This window comes from Arvicanthis niloticus, chromosome 15 (genome assembly GCF_011762505.2).
Source record: "Arvicanthis niloticus isolate mArvNil1 chromosome 15, mArvNil1.pat.X, whole genome shotgun sequence".
NCBI classification, from domain to species: domain Eukaryota; kingdom Metazoa; phylum Chordata; class Mammalia; order Rodentia; family Muridae; genus Arvicanthis; species Arvicanthis niloticus.
The window spans coordinates 37,811,379-37,828,013 of record NC_047672.1 but is presented as its reverse complement, the minus strand read 5'-3'; the positions used below and the strand labels follow the sequence as shown (position 1 = coordinate 37,828,013).

The 16,635-nt window shown below is 37.3% G+C and overlaps 1 protein-coding gene across 1 annotated transcript; it reads left to right on the top strand.

The window, feature by feature from the left end:
- The first annotated feature begins 3,654 nt into the window (after positions 1–3,654).
- Positions 3,655–16,001, top strand: LOC117720877 (hyaluronidase-4-like). The gene is made up of 4 exons (XM_034519579.2): positions 3,655–3,938; positions 4,456–5,406; positions 12,314–12,403; positions 14,732–16,001. The coding sequence occupies exons 2-4, from the start codon at positions 4,486–4,488 to the stop codon at positions 15,143–15,145; spliced, it is 1,425 nt and encodes a 474-aa protein (XP_034375470.1). The 5' UTR covers positions 3,655–3,938; positions 4,456–4,485; the 3' UTR covers positions 15,146–16,001.
- The last annotated feature ends 634 nt before the right edge of the window (positions 16,002–16,635 follow it).

The window sequence follows — 16,635 nt, the reverse complement described above, 5'->3', positions numbered from 1 at the left end:
CTCTGTAAGCGATGCAGTGACCTTATCAACCGACTTCCTGACTTTAATTCACATCCAGCTGCCTGTTGGGTTACCGTATTCTAGAATTCACAGAATCCTTTGAGTTTGTCTTTTAAATAAGAAATAACGTGTGAAGTTATGGTTTTATTTCTTACCTTTCTCAGTTTTACATCTTTAGAGGCCAGGAGATAAGCCGGAGGATGTTCCCATGACGTTGCTTCATTTGTGAAGGCTGGATTGTGGTTGTAAAGCAGGAAGCCAAATGGAGAAGTCACTTGCCACCTGGGTAGCCCTTCCTGAGAATTTGTTACTTTTCTTTTACTATGCAAACTTAACTAAATTTGAACTAATTTGACTTTTTTTTTTTTTTTTTTTTTTTTTTTTTTTTTTTTTTTTTTACCAAAAATTGGTCATATAGGCAACCTGACATACAACAGTTTGTGGGAGCCATTGTGCATTTTATCATTTTTTTTACACTCTATGAACTTTTTCCTCTCTCTAAAAATTGAAACCATAAAAATTTCAGATCAAAAGTTCCATCACTGTGTCCTGCCTTCAGCTGAGATAAATTCTGTCCAAACAAAATCCCCATGAGAGAAAAATTCATCTTTGTCTGGAATACACTAAGAGAGATTTATTCACATAGACACAAACACTTATTAGGTTAAAGTTGTAAATTTTAATGCAATTTAAAATTCAATATGGTGATAAATATTTTTCTCTTTGTTTTATAATTTTGTATTTGACTTTTAAGAATCTGTTACTTTATACTTTGTCATAGTTTCATGGCATGTCAAAGAGATCTTCCTGGAAGGCACTCACAAGATTTATTGCTAAAGAGGAAAAAATAATTCATGTGGGAAGCAGATGAAGTCCTGATGGAATTGTGTATTATTGACAGGAGTGTGGAAATTGAAATAGCAAAGCCTTCCACTGGTCTGGGTCCAGTGCTCACCAAAGGTTAACTTTCACCTAACACCAGTGTACTTAGAAACTGTTAACTTCTGCTTCCTCCTCAGGGATGACTGTAATCTGAGACTTCAGATTGGCTAACACAGGTCCTGCTCATCTGCACTGGACCAAATTAACACTTGAGTTTCCAGATTGCTGTTAGTGTATCTCCATCAGACTCTGTGGATGCCTATCTACGAATGAGTGAAGGCCAGAGAACAGCCTCAGATGTTGCTCTTCTTGTGCCTTCCACCTTGCTTTTGAATCAGGGTCTCTTATTAGCCTAGAACAAGTAGGCAAGGCTGTTTGCATAGAGAGGCCCAGGGATCTGTCTGTCTCAGCCTCTTCAGGGTGGGAATTACAAGAGTATGCCACTTAATTTAGCTTTATGTCGAGGAGAGATTGAATTCAGGCTATCATGTTCATAAGATACTTTACTTTGGGGGGGGGGCGTTGCTGGAGAGATTGTTCAGTAGTTAAGCTACTTCCTAGGGTTGTGAGTTTGACTTCTAGCTCACCAATCTGTAACATCTGTCCTGGAAGATCTGAAACCTTTTGCCAACCTCCAAAGGCATCAGGAACGCACATGGTGCACAGGTATGTGGGCAGTCAGAACACTCCTACTCATAACATAAAACATACTTCCCTCAGTGTCTAAAACGTACCAGAGCCAATAAATCCAAGTGCATGCATGTGCTGAAAATGGGGAAAACCAAAGTGGGTTTCACACTATAAATAACAAAAATCGCTTGAGAAAAAAATCATAGGGAAGATTTCATTACATTAAAAAAAAAGAATCTCATGAAATTAATAATACATAATTTTTTTTTTGCTACACTAGACATTTGTTAGAAAAAGGTGTGCTGGGAATCAAAAGAATGATAAAATAAAAAATTAGCTCCGGGCCAGTGACAAAGATAGGTGTCTATACTAAATTATATACTCAGAAAACAAGATGAAAATTTCCTACAAAAGAAGCTTGAAATTAGATTTTACTAAGGCATGTCTTTTATATTTTTGCTGCCTTTTCTCTAACATGTTCTATGCAGTGTGACATGCAACAGAGATTTAATTCCAAGGCTGTCCCAGTTTATTAGGTATGCCCACCCGTTATATGGAGCTAGGGCATAAGGAAAGTGAAGCACTCTGTCTATGCACAGTGAGTATAATTACATTCCCTTGAACAATAAAGATGGAGAAGGTTTACTTCTCCCCTTTCTATAGGGTAGACCCATTCACATTCACATTAATATCCTATAGGTGGAGTAGAGTGACCAGTAAGGAGCCATCTTTGTTAGCTTAGCGTTCCATCTGGTATCGCAATACAAAGTCCATGAAGTCAGTCATCTCAGTAAAATTCAGAATATTTGAAAGTAAGCCACTGATAGCCTCTGATTGGGGAAGTAACTGTATAAGAAGTCCTTAATTTTTTCAAGGTTCTCTTTCTTCTTTCTTCTTTCTTCTTTCTTCTTTCTTCTTTCTTCTTTCTTCTTTCTTCTTTCTTCTTTCTTCTTTCTTCTTTCTTCTTCTTCTTCTTCTTCTTCTTCTTCTTCTTCTTCTTCTTCTTCTTCTTCTTCTTCTTCCTCCTCCTCTTCCTCCTTCTTCCTCTCCTCCTTCTCCTCCTCCTTCCTCCTCCTCTTCCTCCTTCTCCTCCTTCTTCTTCCTTCCTTCTCCTCTTCCTTCTCCTCCTCCTTCTTCCTCCCTCCTCCTCTTCCTCCTTCTCCTCCTCCTTCTTCCTTCCTTCCTCCTCCTCCTCCTCCTTCCTCCCTCCTCCTCCTCTTTCCTCCTTCCTCCTCCTCCTTCCTCCTTCCTTCTCTTCCTCCTCCTTCTTCCTGCCTCCTCCTCTTCCTCCTTCTCCTCCTCCTCCTTCCTTCCTTCCTCCTCCTCCTCTTCCTCCTCCTCTTCTTCCTCCTCCTCCTTCTCCTCCTCCTCCTCCTCCTCCTCCTCCTCCTCCTCCTCCTTCTTCTTCTTCTTCTTCTTCTTCTTCTTCTTCTTCACAAGCTGGGTGTTATGTTGTCAGAATTTACATATGATTCTGGTTGGTGTATTTTCCAGCATTTGATAGATTAAATAAGAAAAGATATATACTTAGTAATGTATAACTCCTAAAAATAGGCAAAATTTACCTACTTCAAAGAAAATCTGCAATACGATTATGTTCTGGTTTAATTTCTATGGTTGTAGTGAAATAACTTAACAAAAAGCCACATAGGAAGCAAAGGATTTATTTGCCTGACAATTCTAGGCTATAGTCTGTCATTTCAGGGAAGTAACAGCAGGAACTAGTCACATCATATCCATAGTCAAGCACAGAGAGAAACAAATTTCTGCTTTCTTAATGCTCAGGTATTTTTCTTTACTCTTGGAGAGGTCAGAGCCCAACCCACGAACTGGTGCAGCCTACAATGTTTTGGCTTTTTCTACACCTTGTTTAAATCAAGAAAAATCTTCACAAACACACCCACTGGCCAATTTTTATGTAAATAATTTCCCAGTAGAGACTCTCTTACCATGTGATTCTAGATTGTGTCAAGTTAACAGCCCAAACTAACCAGCATACCTTATTTTTAAATATGTACACTATATAACAAAGTAACTTTGCTAGACAACTTCAGCCATATTGCTTTCAGGATACAATCTGATTGGCTGGAATGTATCTCCCCCTTAGTTCTTATGTTCTGGCAAGATTCTTTGGCAGTTTTTTTTTTTTTTTTTTTTTTTTTGTCTTAACTGACTATGTGTGACTAAAAGGCTGAATTTTACTTGCAACTTTGCTGCTGAGAATACGGCCCAATTTTTTCATAGAAGAATAGTGCTCTTTAAGAAATAATAGTTTTTAAATGTTTATCTCTATGCCCAAGAAAAGACGTTAGCCAAATCTACGATCACCAACAGAAGACTGAGGACACCTTTAGTTTCTGTGTCATCTTACGCGATTCCTGTGGGAACCCTTCTGTGTTTTAGAAACAATCAAATAAACCATTAAGGTCAGTATGCTTCAGATTCCACACGGGATACTAGTTTTTGTTAATACAGGCCATTATTTTTTTCCTATGTAATATTTGCTCAAATGCCAATATTTGTTAATTTCCAAGTGGCCATGTTTTTAGAATTTCTTTTCTAATAATTAATAGAAAGATGTAACAGTTTATTGAGGTGCTCTTTTTCTAGTTGGCCTCACACCAAAGGCTTGCTGGTGTACGATGGTTTGGGTCATGTACTCAGAATTATGGGAAATTAAATTCAGAACAAATAGCAAATTTGCACAGATGAGCACAGCGTTTACATGGAAGAGGATCTGTATGAAATTTCTAGTTCGTATTCATTAAGTCTCCTTCAACATTTCAAGGAGGGAACAAAAGTCTCATTTTTCTTCTCTTGTTCAGATGATACCATGAATAAGTGAGTTAATAAACCCTGTAACTCTTTGAAAATATTTAATTTACACTATGAAACTAGCCAGGCATTTGAATCCTTCATGTGAATGTTTGTTCTTGCTTTTAGCACACTTCCTCATGCTGAAAACAACAATCCATGTGTAGCCAGTGGGTGGCGCAGCTTGGTGAACTGTTGCTCTTTGTTCTGGTCGCCCAGGCAGCTCTCAAACCAGCAATGCCCCCTGTGATCAAGGACCAACCTTTCAACGTTTTCTGGGCTGCCCCTACTTTGTTTTGTAAAAATAATTTCGATGTAAATATGAATCTTCAAAAGTTTAACATCATTCAAAATCCTTTCGAAACACAGAGTGGATCCACTATTGCCGTATTTTATCCAAAGGAACTCGGGTATTATCCGTATTTCTCTGAAGATGGAACATCCTTCTATGGTGGAATACCTCAGAATGTGAACCTCTCTGAGCACCTCAGGAAAAGTGCCAGTGACATTGCGGATGCTGTCACTTTGTGGAGATCAGAAGGACTTGCTGTCATCGACTGGGAAGGCTGGAGACCCCAGTGGGATAGGAATTGGGGCAGCAGAATAATATATAAAAACCACTCGCTAGCCTTCACTCGACACCACCATCCTGACTGGGCGGAAACGAAAGTGAGAACAGTTGCCCAGCAAGAATTTGAAAATGCTGGAAGAAGTTTTATGAACGTTACTCTCACGTTGGCTTTAGAAATGAGACCAAAGCGTTTATGGGGCTTCTATCTCTATCCAGATTGCTATAACTATGATTACCGGATAAATCCAGAGTTCTACACAGGTAGTTGCCCAGATGATGAAATTTTCCGCAATGACCAACTCATGTGGCTGTGGGAAAAAAGTGCGGCACTTTATCCTTCTATATATTTGAGTAAAATATTAAAATCAAACTTAAATGCACTGAAATTCGTTCACTTTCGAGTGAGAGAAGCCCTAAGAGTTGCCGAGATGGCTAGAAAGGACTATGCTTTGCCAGTTTTTATTTTTTCCAGACCATTTTATTTGCAGAGTATTGAGGCTCTATCAGAGGTAAGAAAAAAAATCACATAAACCCAATATAAGGTTAATAGAATATACGTTAAGTTTAGAAAGAAATCTTTGGGTGATATTTATTTCTCATTAAAATGTCATTCTAGTATTAAAGGAGTGTATTTATTCAAATGTCAACTTAATTCTGAAATTCCAAACAACTGATTAGACATGCTATTTAGAATTTTAGAAGATACAAAAACTCATTTAGAGGCTGGTAAGATGGCTCAGTGGTTAAGAGCACTGACTGCTCTTCTGGAGGTTGTGAGTTCAAATCCCAGCAACCACATGGTGGCTCACAACCATCTGTAATGAGATCTGATGCCCTCTTATAGGGTGTCTGAAGACAGCTACAGTGTACTTACGATATAATAATAATAATAATAATAATAATAATAATAATAATAATAATAATAAGCCAGAGGGAGCAGGGCTGAAGCAAGAGGGAGAAGGAAAGGGGAAAAACAAAACAAAAAACCTTCATCTATACAGCTAGTGTTACAACAGAGAAACCCTGTTTTGAAAACAAACAAACAAACAAACAAACTCATTTAGAACTCACAAGAGTTTCTCATAAGGGCTCTTGTGGTTTTGGTATTAACCAACTGAACTCTTCATTATACAGTATTATATTTGCGAAAAGATGGCGTGGATTCTATTGTCTGTTTCTTAGGAGTCCACAATATGGGCTAATAGTGTCAATGGATTGTGTAGTTTATATAAATAGATATTTTTATAATTGGTTGTAACTGTCACTTGATACAATTTAGAATCACCTGGGAAGAGGTTCTCTCTCGGTGAAGAATTGTTTAGATTGGGTTGCCCTGTGGTCACGTCTGTGGGGGAAATGCCTTGAATTTGCTAGTTGATATGGGAAGAACTAAAAATGGGATGTAGTATTTCCCGGATTCAGATCCTGGACTGAATAAAACAGGAGAAAGTGAACCGACTAATAGGAAACATGCAGGCATCCAACCTTTGTCTGCTCAGGACCGAGTGTGACTGGCTGCTTGTAGTCCTTGCTGCTTTGACTTCTTGTAAATGCTGGGCTGTAACCTCACGTTGTGAGTGATTGTAACCACATTCTTTCATAAGCTGTTTCCATCAGAGTATCTTATAGCAATGGGAAATGAAGCCAGGACAGGGATATCCTCAACGTTAGCACTGAATATGAAGCTTAGAAATATTTGGTGAACTTGCCTGGGAAATAATGAGTTTGCAGATTCTAGAAGTGCTCAAACATCAGCTAGATTGTCACTTGGGACATTGCTGTGTGGATGCAGCCATTAGGCAGATGGATCTGTGAGAAAATTACGAACCCTATCTGAGTGCCAGCAGCTCCATTATGATGACTAACACAGAGGTAAGACTATCAGAGCTCACTTCTTTAGACCACTACATCATAGTAAGGGCACTTAAATGCAGAAGCAACTCTTCCTAAAAGTTCAGAATAAAACCTGTCAACCTAGTATTTATCATATGCTATTAATTAGACTATCTAGTTTTATCATCACAAGATTACTAACGTTATTCAAAATGGTATGTTCATTCAATAAGTTTAGGACAAAAAGAATCACAACCTTATGGTAAAAAATAGTCCACTTTCACTCAAACATGAATTCACTTTTACCTGGGTTTTTCTTTACTTTTGTTTGTTTGTTTTTTGTTTGTTTGTTTTTTTATGAGCTACTTCCTGTACCAGAAAGAAACCTAGATTTTAGTGCAATATTAATTCTTAGGAAGTTCATGCATGTAGAGTTACTTTGTCTTTGGATAACCTTACACCATTAGTTTTAATACTATTTCAAACACAGCATAGACTAAGTCTTTATTTCAGAAGCCAGTCTGGGCTAGAGGTGGGAGGTTCCGCTGGTAAAATTACTTGCTTTGCAGACCTGACATCCTGAGTTTGATCGCTATAACCCACAATGAAAAGAGAGAACCAGTTCCTGAAAGTTGTTCTCTAATCTCCACACATGCATGGTTGCAGTGTATCTTCACACACACACACACACACACACACACACACACACACACACACACACACCTAATAATAATAATAAATACTGTTTTGAAATCCACTTCTCTGAATACTTTAAGGCATGGCTTTTGGTTTCCAAAGTCTGTTCATCGAACTCTCCTTCAACTGATAGATCTCTCAAATATCACCTTTTCAAATTCTTTTGGCAAAAAGACTATATTGAGTGACAATAACTACCAGCCTGGTAAGTAAGCCGATTGGTGCAGGATTAACACCAACATCATGGGTAGCCAACTACTTTCTGGTTGGATTTAAGGCCTGTTTCACAAGATGAAAACTGTGCTTGGCACCATTATTGGGATCAAGAACCTTTGGCTAGGTGGGTCATAAGCTTTAGTGAAGAACTATTACTATTGTTCTACTAAATCAACAGAAAGAAAATGAGCGTTTTTTTGCAGTGGATGGTGATTAATATAGAGACTGACAACTGGCCAAGGTATAGAGAGTAATAAGAGACAATGGAATGTTCAGCCTCAGTGGGATATATATCACTCTCACTCCTCCTAAGGTTTGGATCATTGTAGAGCTATAGGGGTTGCACTTATGGACTCAAGAGTGGTTGTGACAGCATGCCTAAGACCAACATAAGCTGAAGCCAAGCCAAATTCTAGAGAGGAAGTGGACACAAAGTTTCAGCCCCAGATGAGGAGCTGAGTACCTAATAGCTCCTGGGAGAAGGAGTATGACACCTGGGAGGTTAACCATGATCCAGCTGATTGTCACACATGTAAGAGTATATGGGCAGCACAAATTGTACTTGATGTGTTAAAAACACAGAAGGAGGACACAAAGTTGAATGGGGAAGGGAGGAGGGGTAGGTTTTATAGTAGTTGGGGGAGGAGAGTGGTTAAAACACATTGCATAAAATAGTGTGGGAATTTCAAAGAATTAATTTTAGAGGTTATAGTTATTCATTCAAACTCATTTAATGATTATGACAGGTCAATAACACTGTTATTAATACTAACAGTAAAACTAATATTTCAAGAAGCTAGAGGGTTCATCTTAACAGCAAATGGTGAGTTAAGAATGTTTTAATGTGTCTATGTTTTTCCTGTGACTGGCCACTTGAGGTCAGGTGTAGAATGTTTCTCTTGTTGCAGCAGATCTGTTCAGAGTTTCAGATTTTAGAGCATTTTAGGTTTGGGGATTTCTGCTTATGGATCCTTCCACTAGTCTTTTTGGTCTGCAATTTTTAAAGTAATACAAGGAAAGAACTCATTCTTCTACGATATAAATGGTACCACATTCCTTAAACATAAGACAAGTCTTTTGCCAGGACACATTTGAAAAATCAACAAAACTTTTTTGAATGAAAACTCCCATTGAAAAGTTATGTTTCTTAGACAATAGGTGTAAATAATCTCTACTGTTGTTGACAAGTGATACATACACATCAGGGAAACATTAAACTTATTAATAATAGTTTTAAGATACTGTATACTTTCTCATGAGTATAGTATATAGTTTATTGGTTTATGAAGCAGAGTTCAGAGGGGATGGCCTATAATTTACATTTAAAGTATAAGAGTAGGATCTGGAGAGATGCCTCAGCACGTGGGGCACATACAGCCCTTATAAAGACCCGAGTTTAATTCCCAGCATCTATATCAGGCAGGTTACAACTGCCTGTAACTCTGACTCCACAGACTCCAACACTCTCTTCTGGAATCTCTCATGTGCACATATCCCACACACATACACATGAAGCTAAAGATAAAAATCTGAGAAAGTCAGAAACTTGAAGTAGTTCTACTATTTGAAGTAGTCGTCAAGCCTTTCAAATAAGAGATACTTAATTTTTGCTAACTAAGTTCAATTGGAGCTTTTCTATAGTGTAGGGATGCTTGGTTGTGGCATGAAAGTTTACTCATCTGGTCCTTGAGTGCCCCAGCTCTTCAAAGAATCTCTAATATATCGTGAGAGAGGAAAACATTTAGACCATTTCCTTATCTTGCCTCCCCCCCTCATTCTGCGTCTCATTAGTTATTTTTGGCCTACAACCCTGAACATAACCTCCTCCTCAATTTATAATCTACACGGTTACTCAACTTAAGAGTCATCTGAATGCCTTCTTCCTTCTCTTTCTACTATCTAACAGGTAGCTAAGAATTACATGTCCAGGTTAGAAATAACTCTAATATCTTCCCTTCTTTTTTTTCTGGATTGATGTTGCACGTGTTGGGCCTTTATAGTTTTTCACAAAACAACCCTCATCATCCCTAGTTATTTATTGTCTTTGCTCTTTACCATCTTGACATCCCTACCCAATGTTTTTTTTACATAGCTGAAAAAAAAAGGAATTTTACCAGAGTTGTAAATTTGTACTTTTCTAGTAGTAAATACTTATAGGAAAGACTTTTCCTATTGATAACATTCTCTCTTTGACAATTTCATACATTATATAATACATTTTGACTATCCTCATTCCCTACCCCCTCCTATTTTTTTCCTTTCCTGTGACCATTCCCTTCTACGAATCTCTATCACATTCATGTCCTTTTATTCTGTTTTGTGACCTTGATTTTTAACAAGGGCTGTCAATGAGGCTGTGGGTTTGGAACTATCCATTGGTACCTAGTGGACTCATCTCTGGGTGTACAACTGAAGACAATGACTGACTCTCCTAGACTCTCTTCTAGCCACTAGAATGGCGAGGAGGGTAGAGTCCACGAGCTCCTCCCATTCGTGATCCACTGTTGACAGGTCCAGTCTTGTGCTTGTTCAGTAAACTCAACTGTAGCTGCGTTGACATCATGTTTCAAATGATTATATCACTCTTTAAAGACAGAATTTTGCAGCCTTTATCCACATTTCTATTGAGAACCTTAGAGGGGTTGGGGCAGCTATTATGTTTAGCACTGAGTACTCAACTGTCTCTTATTCTCAGCACCTTGAGCAGCTTGAATTACTGCATTCATAAAGCCTTTCATTAAAAAGAAAAGCTTCTCTGTTAAGCCTGGGAGTAGCATTTGTCTATGAGTCTAAGTATAAATATTTAGAAGGAAGTTTGATATTATATAAATGTAACTAAAGAATAGTATTCAGCTTGCTCATATAGCCTGACTTTTCTTATTATGGGTGATTTTTGACATAAAATATTAAAATATCTTTATGTAAAATATATTTATCATTTGATCACAACATTTTTCTTCTCCCCCAAACTCTTCCATACACTCCTACGTACCTCTCCCCACTTCCTTCAAATTTACAGCCTTTTAAAAAAACTAATTATTACATGTATATATGTATGTGTATATACATTTGTTCTTAAGTATAACCTGTTCAATCTATATAATGCTACTTATATGTACGTTTTCAAGGCTGATGTTTGGCACTAGACAACCAATTATTGTGCTCTTCCCTAGGGAAAGTCCCCTCTTCCATTCCCAGCTTTCTTCAGTTGCCTTGTCCTTTAGGTAGTTCTTTGTGTAGAGTTGAGGCCTCATGGGCTTTTCTCCATCCAGTTTGACATGTTTATTGCTGTCATTCTTGTTCAATGTTCCCTGAGCATTGGGGGTGGGAATGTTTTGTGGATGTATCTATTGGTACAGGGATTCAAAACTCCACAATTAGTTTAACTGTGGTTGAGGTAAAGGTCTCTGTTGCAAAGAGAAATCCTTGTTCAATCTACATTTTCGCAGTCAAGTTGGTGAGACTTCATGGGTATAGATTCTGCTATTGTTAGAAGATACAATCTCACAGTTAGCTCCCTGGTCCTCTGGTTCTTACAGTCTTTCCATTCCATCTTCCACAATAGTCCCTGAGCCTTTAGGGTTGGAATGTGTGGATGTATTAGGACAGGGGTCCACAGCTCTGCATTTTGGTTGATTGTGGTTGTAGTTTTCTCTGTTGCAAAGAGAAGTTTCTTTGATGAGGGGTGAAAACTACACTTATATATGGGTATAAAGACAAATGTGCACTGTTGGTTGTTAGAAATTACACTGGTTTAGTAAGTTAGTGGTGGAAGACGCTCCTCCACTAACCATGTTCCCACTGTCATTGTCACTGAGTAGTTAGTTTCTGGTACCAGTCATGGTCTCCCTCTTGTTGAGCTGCTGATTATGTCTTAATTCTAATTAGAGAGAGATTGGCTTTTGACCAGGTTTATAACAGGATGCATGGATTCTGTTTCTGTGGAACAAGCCTCAAATCCAATCAGATGAAGCAGTTGGTTACCCCCATAAAAATAGTGGGCACATCTTGCTTGGTGTGTTGGTCTCATAATTTGTAGGGTTCACAGGTGGGTGGGACCACTAATGCCCTTTTGTCTCCTAGTAGCCTGCACAGCATCTTCTGGGACTAGAAAATTTAGCCAATAAGGAGGAGAATCTAGTTCAGTCTCACTTGATTGCTCTGTATCTTATAACCAAGATGTGTGCTGTGCTCATCACTAGGGTCGCCTCAAGTAGTAGGACAACTAAGAGAGACTGAAAGAGCTGATTGTTACAAGGCCTCTGGGGGGTTTCTTGAGGTATCTCATACCTAGAACTGTGTTTTTCTTTTCTTCAGCACACTATGCATGGAGATTGGTTCTGTTCATATACAAGGATTCATATATCTTTACTTCTCTCCCAAATATGGCTGTTAGTTCATTGTGCTGTCTTTAATGTTTATATGTCTATCGTAAACAATATTTTATGGAACTCCAGATCAAGGATTAGACTCTATTTGTCTTTATAGCCTCAGTATTTAGAGCCTTTCCTGGAACACTGGAGTATTATCAGATAATCTAAGAGGTGCCCAAATCACCTTTTCCAGTTCTTCTATAGCTGTTTATATATATATATATATATATCATCTTAATGAATAAGCGGTGCTTAACATGACCTGGTAACAATTTCTCCTGGTCCTTCTCTTTTCTAGGAGGACTTAGTGCACACAATTGGTGAAAGTGCTGCACTGGGAGCAGCAGGAGTAATCTTGTGGGGAGGATATGACTATGCTGATACAAAGGTCAGTAGTGATTTCTCCGTTACTATGACATCCTAGTGAGTGGTTCTCAACCTTCCTAACGCTGCGACCCTTTGAAACAGCTCCTCATGTTCTGGTGACTGACTCTCCAACGATCAAATTATTCTCATTGCTACTTCAGACCTGTAATTTGACTACTGTTATGAACAGGCATTTTTGGAGATAGAGGTTAACAAAGGGATAGAGACTCACAGGTTGAGGACTGCCGTCCTGGCTAGTGATTTTAAAAGTTTGGAACAATTTTAAAATTTTTCAAAAATGTTTTCTCACATCCGTTGGCTGCTGATTGTTTGTTTCTTTGTTCTTTAACGAAGTTCAAAGACTGTAGGGATGAACACCGATCACCCAATTCTATACTAGACTGTGGCTAACAGAGGGGTGCATAGGCATAATCTTCAATTGGACAGCCTAAAGTAAGAAGCTGATTATTATATCCTAAGGGTATAATTTGGGGCATGTAAGTAACTGCTCTCAGTCTTACTTTCTTCATTTAAAAACTGTACTAGAATTCAACTCACAATGTAGGAATTTTAGTCAAAAAATGCTGTTATATATACCTAACACAAGTTATTATGAAAAATTGAAAATCATTTTCTTATTATGAAGAATAGATTCTTTACAATTATTTTTTTAGTTTGATGGTGGCTTGTAATAAAAGTTTGTGTGGAAGGAAACTGTATTTATAGGATAGTTGATTGATACTTTTAAAAGTTTGAAGTTAGAATATTGAACCTAACATTTATTTTATAACAATTTTGGAAAGTCATAAATCCAGCATTGTAAATTATAGCTATCATGTTCTACAGCAGGTTTGTAACATTTGTTTGTCTAGCATGCATGCGCCTTTCAGTGTATTGATTTGACAATTTAGATAACTCATGTACAAGTGGACTCATACTGTGGTGAATTTTGGTACGTGTTTGATGACTTAGAATAATGTCTTCTGTGTTCACTAGCTTTTTTCCAAGTGGCAGAATCTTCTTTCATTTTTAAGGATTGAGATATATTCCATTGTATATATCACATGATCATTATTCATACATCTCTTGATGAACACTTGGGTTAGTTACAGTTTTTGACTACAAAGAATAGCCCTGCATTGAATATAGAAGTGTGGATGCCACTTCCAGATCATAATTTATACTTTTTTGTATATATACCCATATGTGAGTATATGCATATATATGTGTGCATATGATAGTTCTATTTTTAATCTTTAAGGACCTTCCATACTATATTCCTTAGGTCTTGTATCTTTTTACATTTAAATTAGCAGGCTAAAGGGGTTTCAAACAATGTCATCAATACATGTAATCTCTACATGTATACTAATAGTAGCCAACCTTATGGGTATATGGTAATGTCTCATTGTACCCTTGATTTACACCTTTTTGAGAATTAAAAATGTTTATTTATGTCTCTTTTATTTATTTGTACAAGTGAGCTAGCCACCTTTTTCTTTTTGAGACAAAAATCTCCCTATATAACTGGCCTAGAACTTTCTGTATAAACTAGTCTGGCATTGAACTCAAAGGGATCCACATGCCTCTGCCTTCCAATTAAGTGCTAATTAAAGATGTGTGCCATCATGTTTACTTATCCATATTTTTTAGACGAGATCTTAAGTTGTCTTGGAGGGTCTTTCACTCAACTCTGTAGGCCACTCAAGCCTCAGACTTGTGATTCTTTTGCCCTAGCCTCCCAGATAGCTGAGGTTATAGGCCTATACCATCAAACCTGGCTATGCTGGTGTTTGTTTGTTTTGTTTTGTTTTGTTTTGTTCTTTTCAGTTATTGTGCATGTTATTTTGAGTCACTTCTAGATGTGGAGCTAGTTACTGCAGGAAATAGGAATTTTGCACATCTTTTCCATTACTTTGTAGAATACCTTCTCATTCCATTAACAGTTTTGCTTTTTCTGTGTATGCAGCAGTGTTTAGTCTGACGTAGTTCCTCTTGTTCCTTTTGTCTTCTGTCACCAGTGCTTCTGGTCTCCTGCAAAAAAGATGTGTCAGTTGACAGGAAGCAGGAAGAAAAGCATGCTTTCTGCTTAAAGGTTTTATCAGTTTCTGGTTCTTTGTGTTTAAGTTTAATCCACTTTTTGTTAAGTTTTCTGTTATGTAAGCGAGTGGTTCAATTTTGCTTAGACAATTTTTCCCCAACACTATTAGTTAACAAGCTGGTTTTTCCTATGCTATGTATTTTTGACACCCCTGTCAAAGATTACTTGACTGCATACATATGAGTTTATTTTTTCTGGACTCCGTTCTGTTTGTTCTATAAGCATCTCTCTCTCTCTCTTTTTCTACAGAATACTTGCTTATCTGTGCAACAAACTGTTCATGGGCAATTGGGCCCCTATGTTATCAATGTAACATCAGCAGCAAAGCTCTGTAGTCAAAGTCTATGTACCAGTCATGGAAGATGTGTTCGAAAAACACCCGAATCCTCCTTTTATCTGCATATGCCTGAGGATAGCCGCAAGAATTATGTCACAAACAAGAGTTTCAATTTTGTCATTTCTCCAAAAAATAAGCTGAAGACAATAATGAATATGAAGAATGGATTTATGTGTCACTGTTACTATGGTTGGCAAGGAGAGTCCTGCAAATCTCATTCTCCAAATCTCCAAAAGAACAAGGCTCCTGCAACTGGATTTAATTCAGTAGCTTCCGTTGGCATGGCCTTATTTGTGATTCTGATGAATTTTTTTCCTATTCCCTAAAACCCTAAAGATAAAAAAAAATCATTATTTTTCTTTGATTTCAAGCCTTTTCTAATGAATTTTTAGTTTTAAGTTTCATACAAGTTGTTTGATGCTTACTTCATGCTGGGCAATAGGACTAGACCTGTCCTCATGGAGCTTAGAAATTAAGAATAAAGAAGCGATAAATAGACACATATGATGGTGATAGTAGTTTATAGAATAAAGTGAAGACAGGTTTAGGGCATTAGAAAGTATTAGAGAACACTGGGAATTTTATAAAAGTTTGTCACATAAGGCCTTTAGAGTGACAAAATCAAATAGCAGATGAATTAGGTCAACATTACCAGGTAGCCAGATATTAGAGTTTCTTCCTGTAATCTGAGCACCTGGAAGGCAGAGATTGATTACAAGTTCAAGGCCAGCATGGTTTACAAAGTGAGCTAAAGTCAGTCAAGACAACTTAATGAGAGTTTGTCTAAAAAAAAAAAAAAAGGAAAATAGAAACAAAATAGGAAAGACCCAAAAGAATGTAAATTGTCTGTCTGGGGAATGTGTTCTTGAAATAAAAAAGAGCAAATCTAGAGGAAACAACTCTGCATTCCAGGGATTGTAAACTTTTAAATAACAAGCAACACAACAATAACAAAACAACAAAAACACCACCACCAACAAGGACACCACTAGGATACTTACCTAGGGAGATGAAAATGACTCTTTAAATGGTTTCATCAAGGATTAACTTTATTCAGAGGATGTTTGCCTCATCAATATGAAAAGTAAATTCTAATGGCTTTCTTTACAATAGGATTTATGTTAGAGATTCTTTTGTTTGATACTTTTTTGGTTTATTGAAATATACTATACCTAAACAGTCTGTTAATTGTCACTGGATGGTAATTCATTTAAAATTTTTGTTATGGTGACCTTACATAACCTAGCTGTAATCCAAATAATTTTATTTCACAAAGACACAGTATTTTCACAGAGACTCAATAGAGTGTGGTGTCCTAAATACTATTTATTTTCTAAGGCTAGGAAAGGTATTTTCCTGTCGAAAATGTCCCAAATTTTGCACTATTAAGCAGATATCATCCTGGAACACACACAGAACTTTATAAAATATCATATTCAGATTCTCATACTAACACTAATTGTTTCATTAACTCATTATTCCATAATGTATTCTGAGAAAAAGTAAAAAAGTAGAGAAGCTGCATGGGAAGCTAGGTTGATGGGCATGTATAAATTCTGTTTTGTTGGTCTCCTGTAGCACAAAAACTATATTTACAGGAACTAAAGCCTTCCCCACAAATATACAATGTTTTTCATGAATATTCAGTTGCCTACTATGTCATACAAGAAGCAATGGTTCTTCCTAGTCTTCCAGTGATGAAAAATTATTTAACAGCTATTATATCAGGGGTCAGACACTGAACTTCTAGTAAAGCAGGAAAGGCAGATATTAAGTATTAACACCATCTTGAAGATGAAGGAAACAAAACAGGTAA

Bases quoted from the DNA above. Each gene is read 5' to 3' on its own strand.
- LOC117720877 (XM_034519579.2), top strand. From the start codon at position 4,486: ATGTGTAGCCAGTGGGTGGCGCAGCTTGGTGAACTGTTGCTCTTTGTT. The intron at 5,407-12,313 runs GTAAGAAAAAAA...TCTCTTTTCTAG, and splicing joins GTATTGAGGCTCTATCAGAG to GAGGACTTAGTGCACACAAT. The intron at 12,404-14,731 runs GTCAGTAGTGAT...CTTTTTCTACAG, and splicing joins ATGACTATGCTGATACAAAG to AATACTTGCTTATCTGTGCA.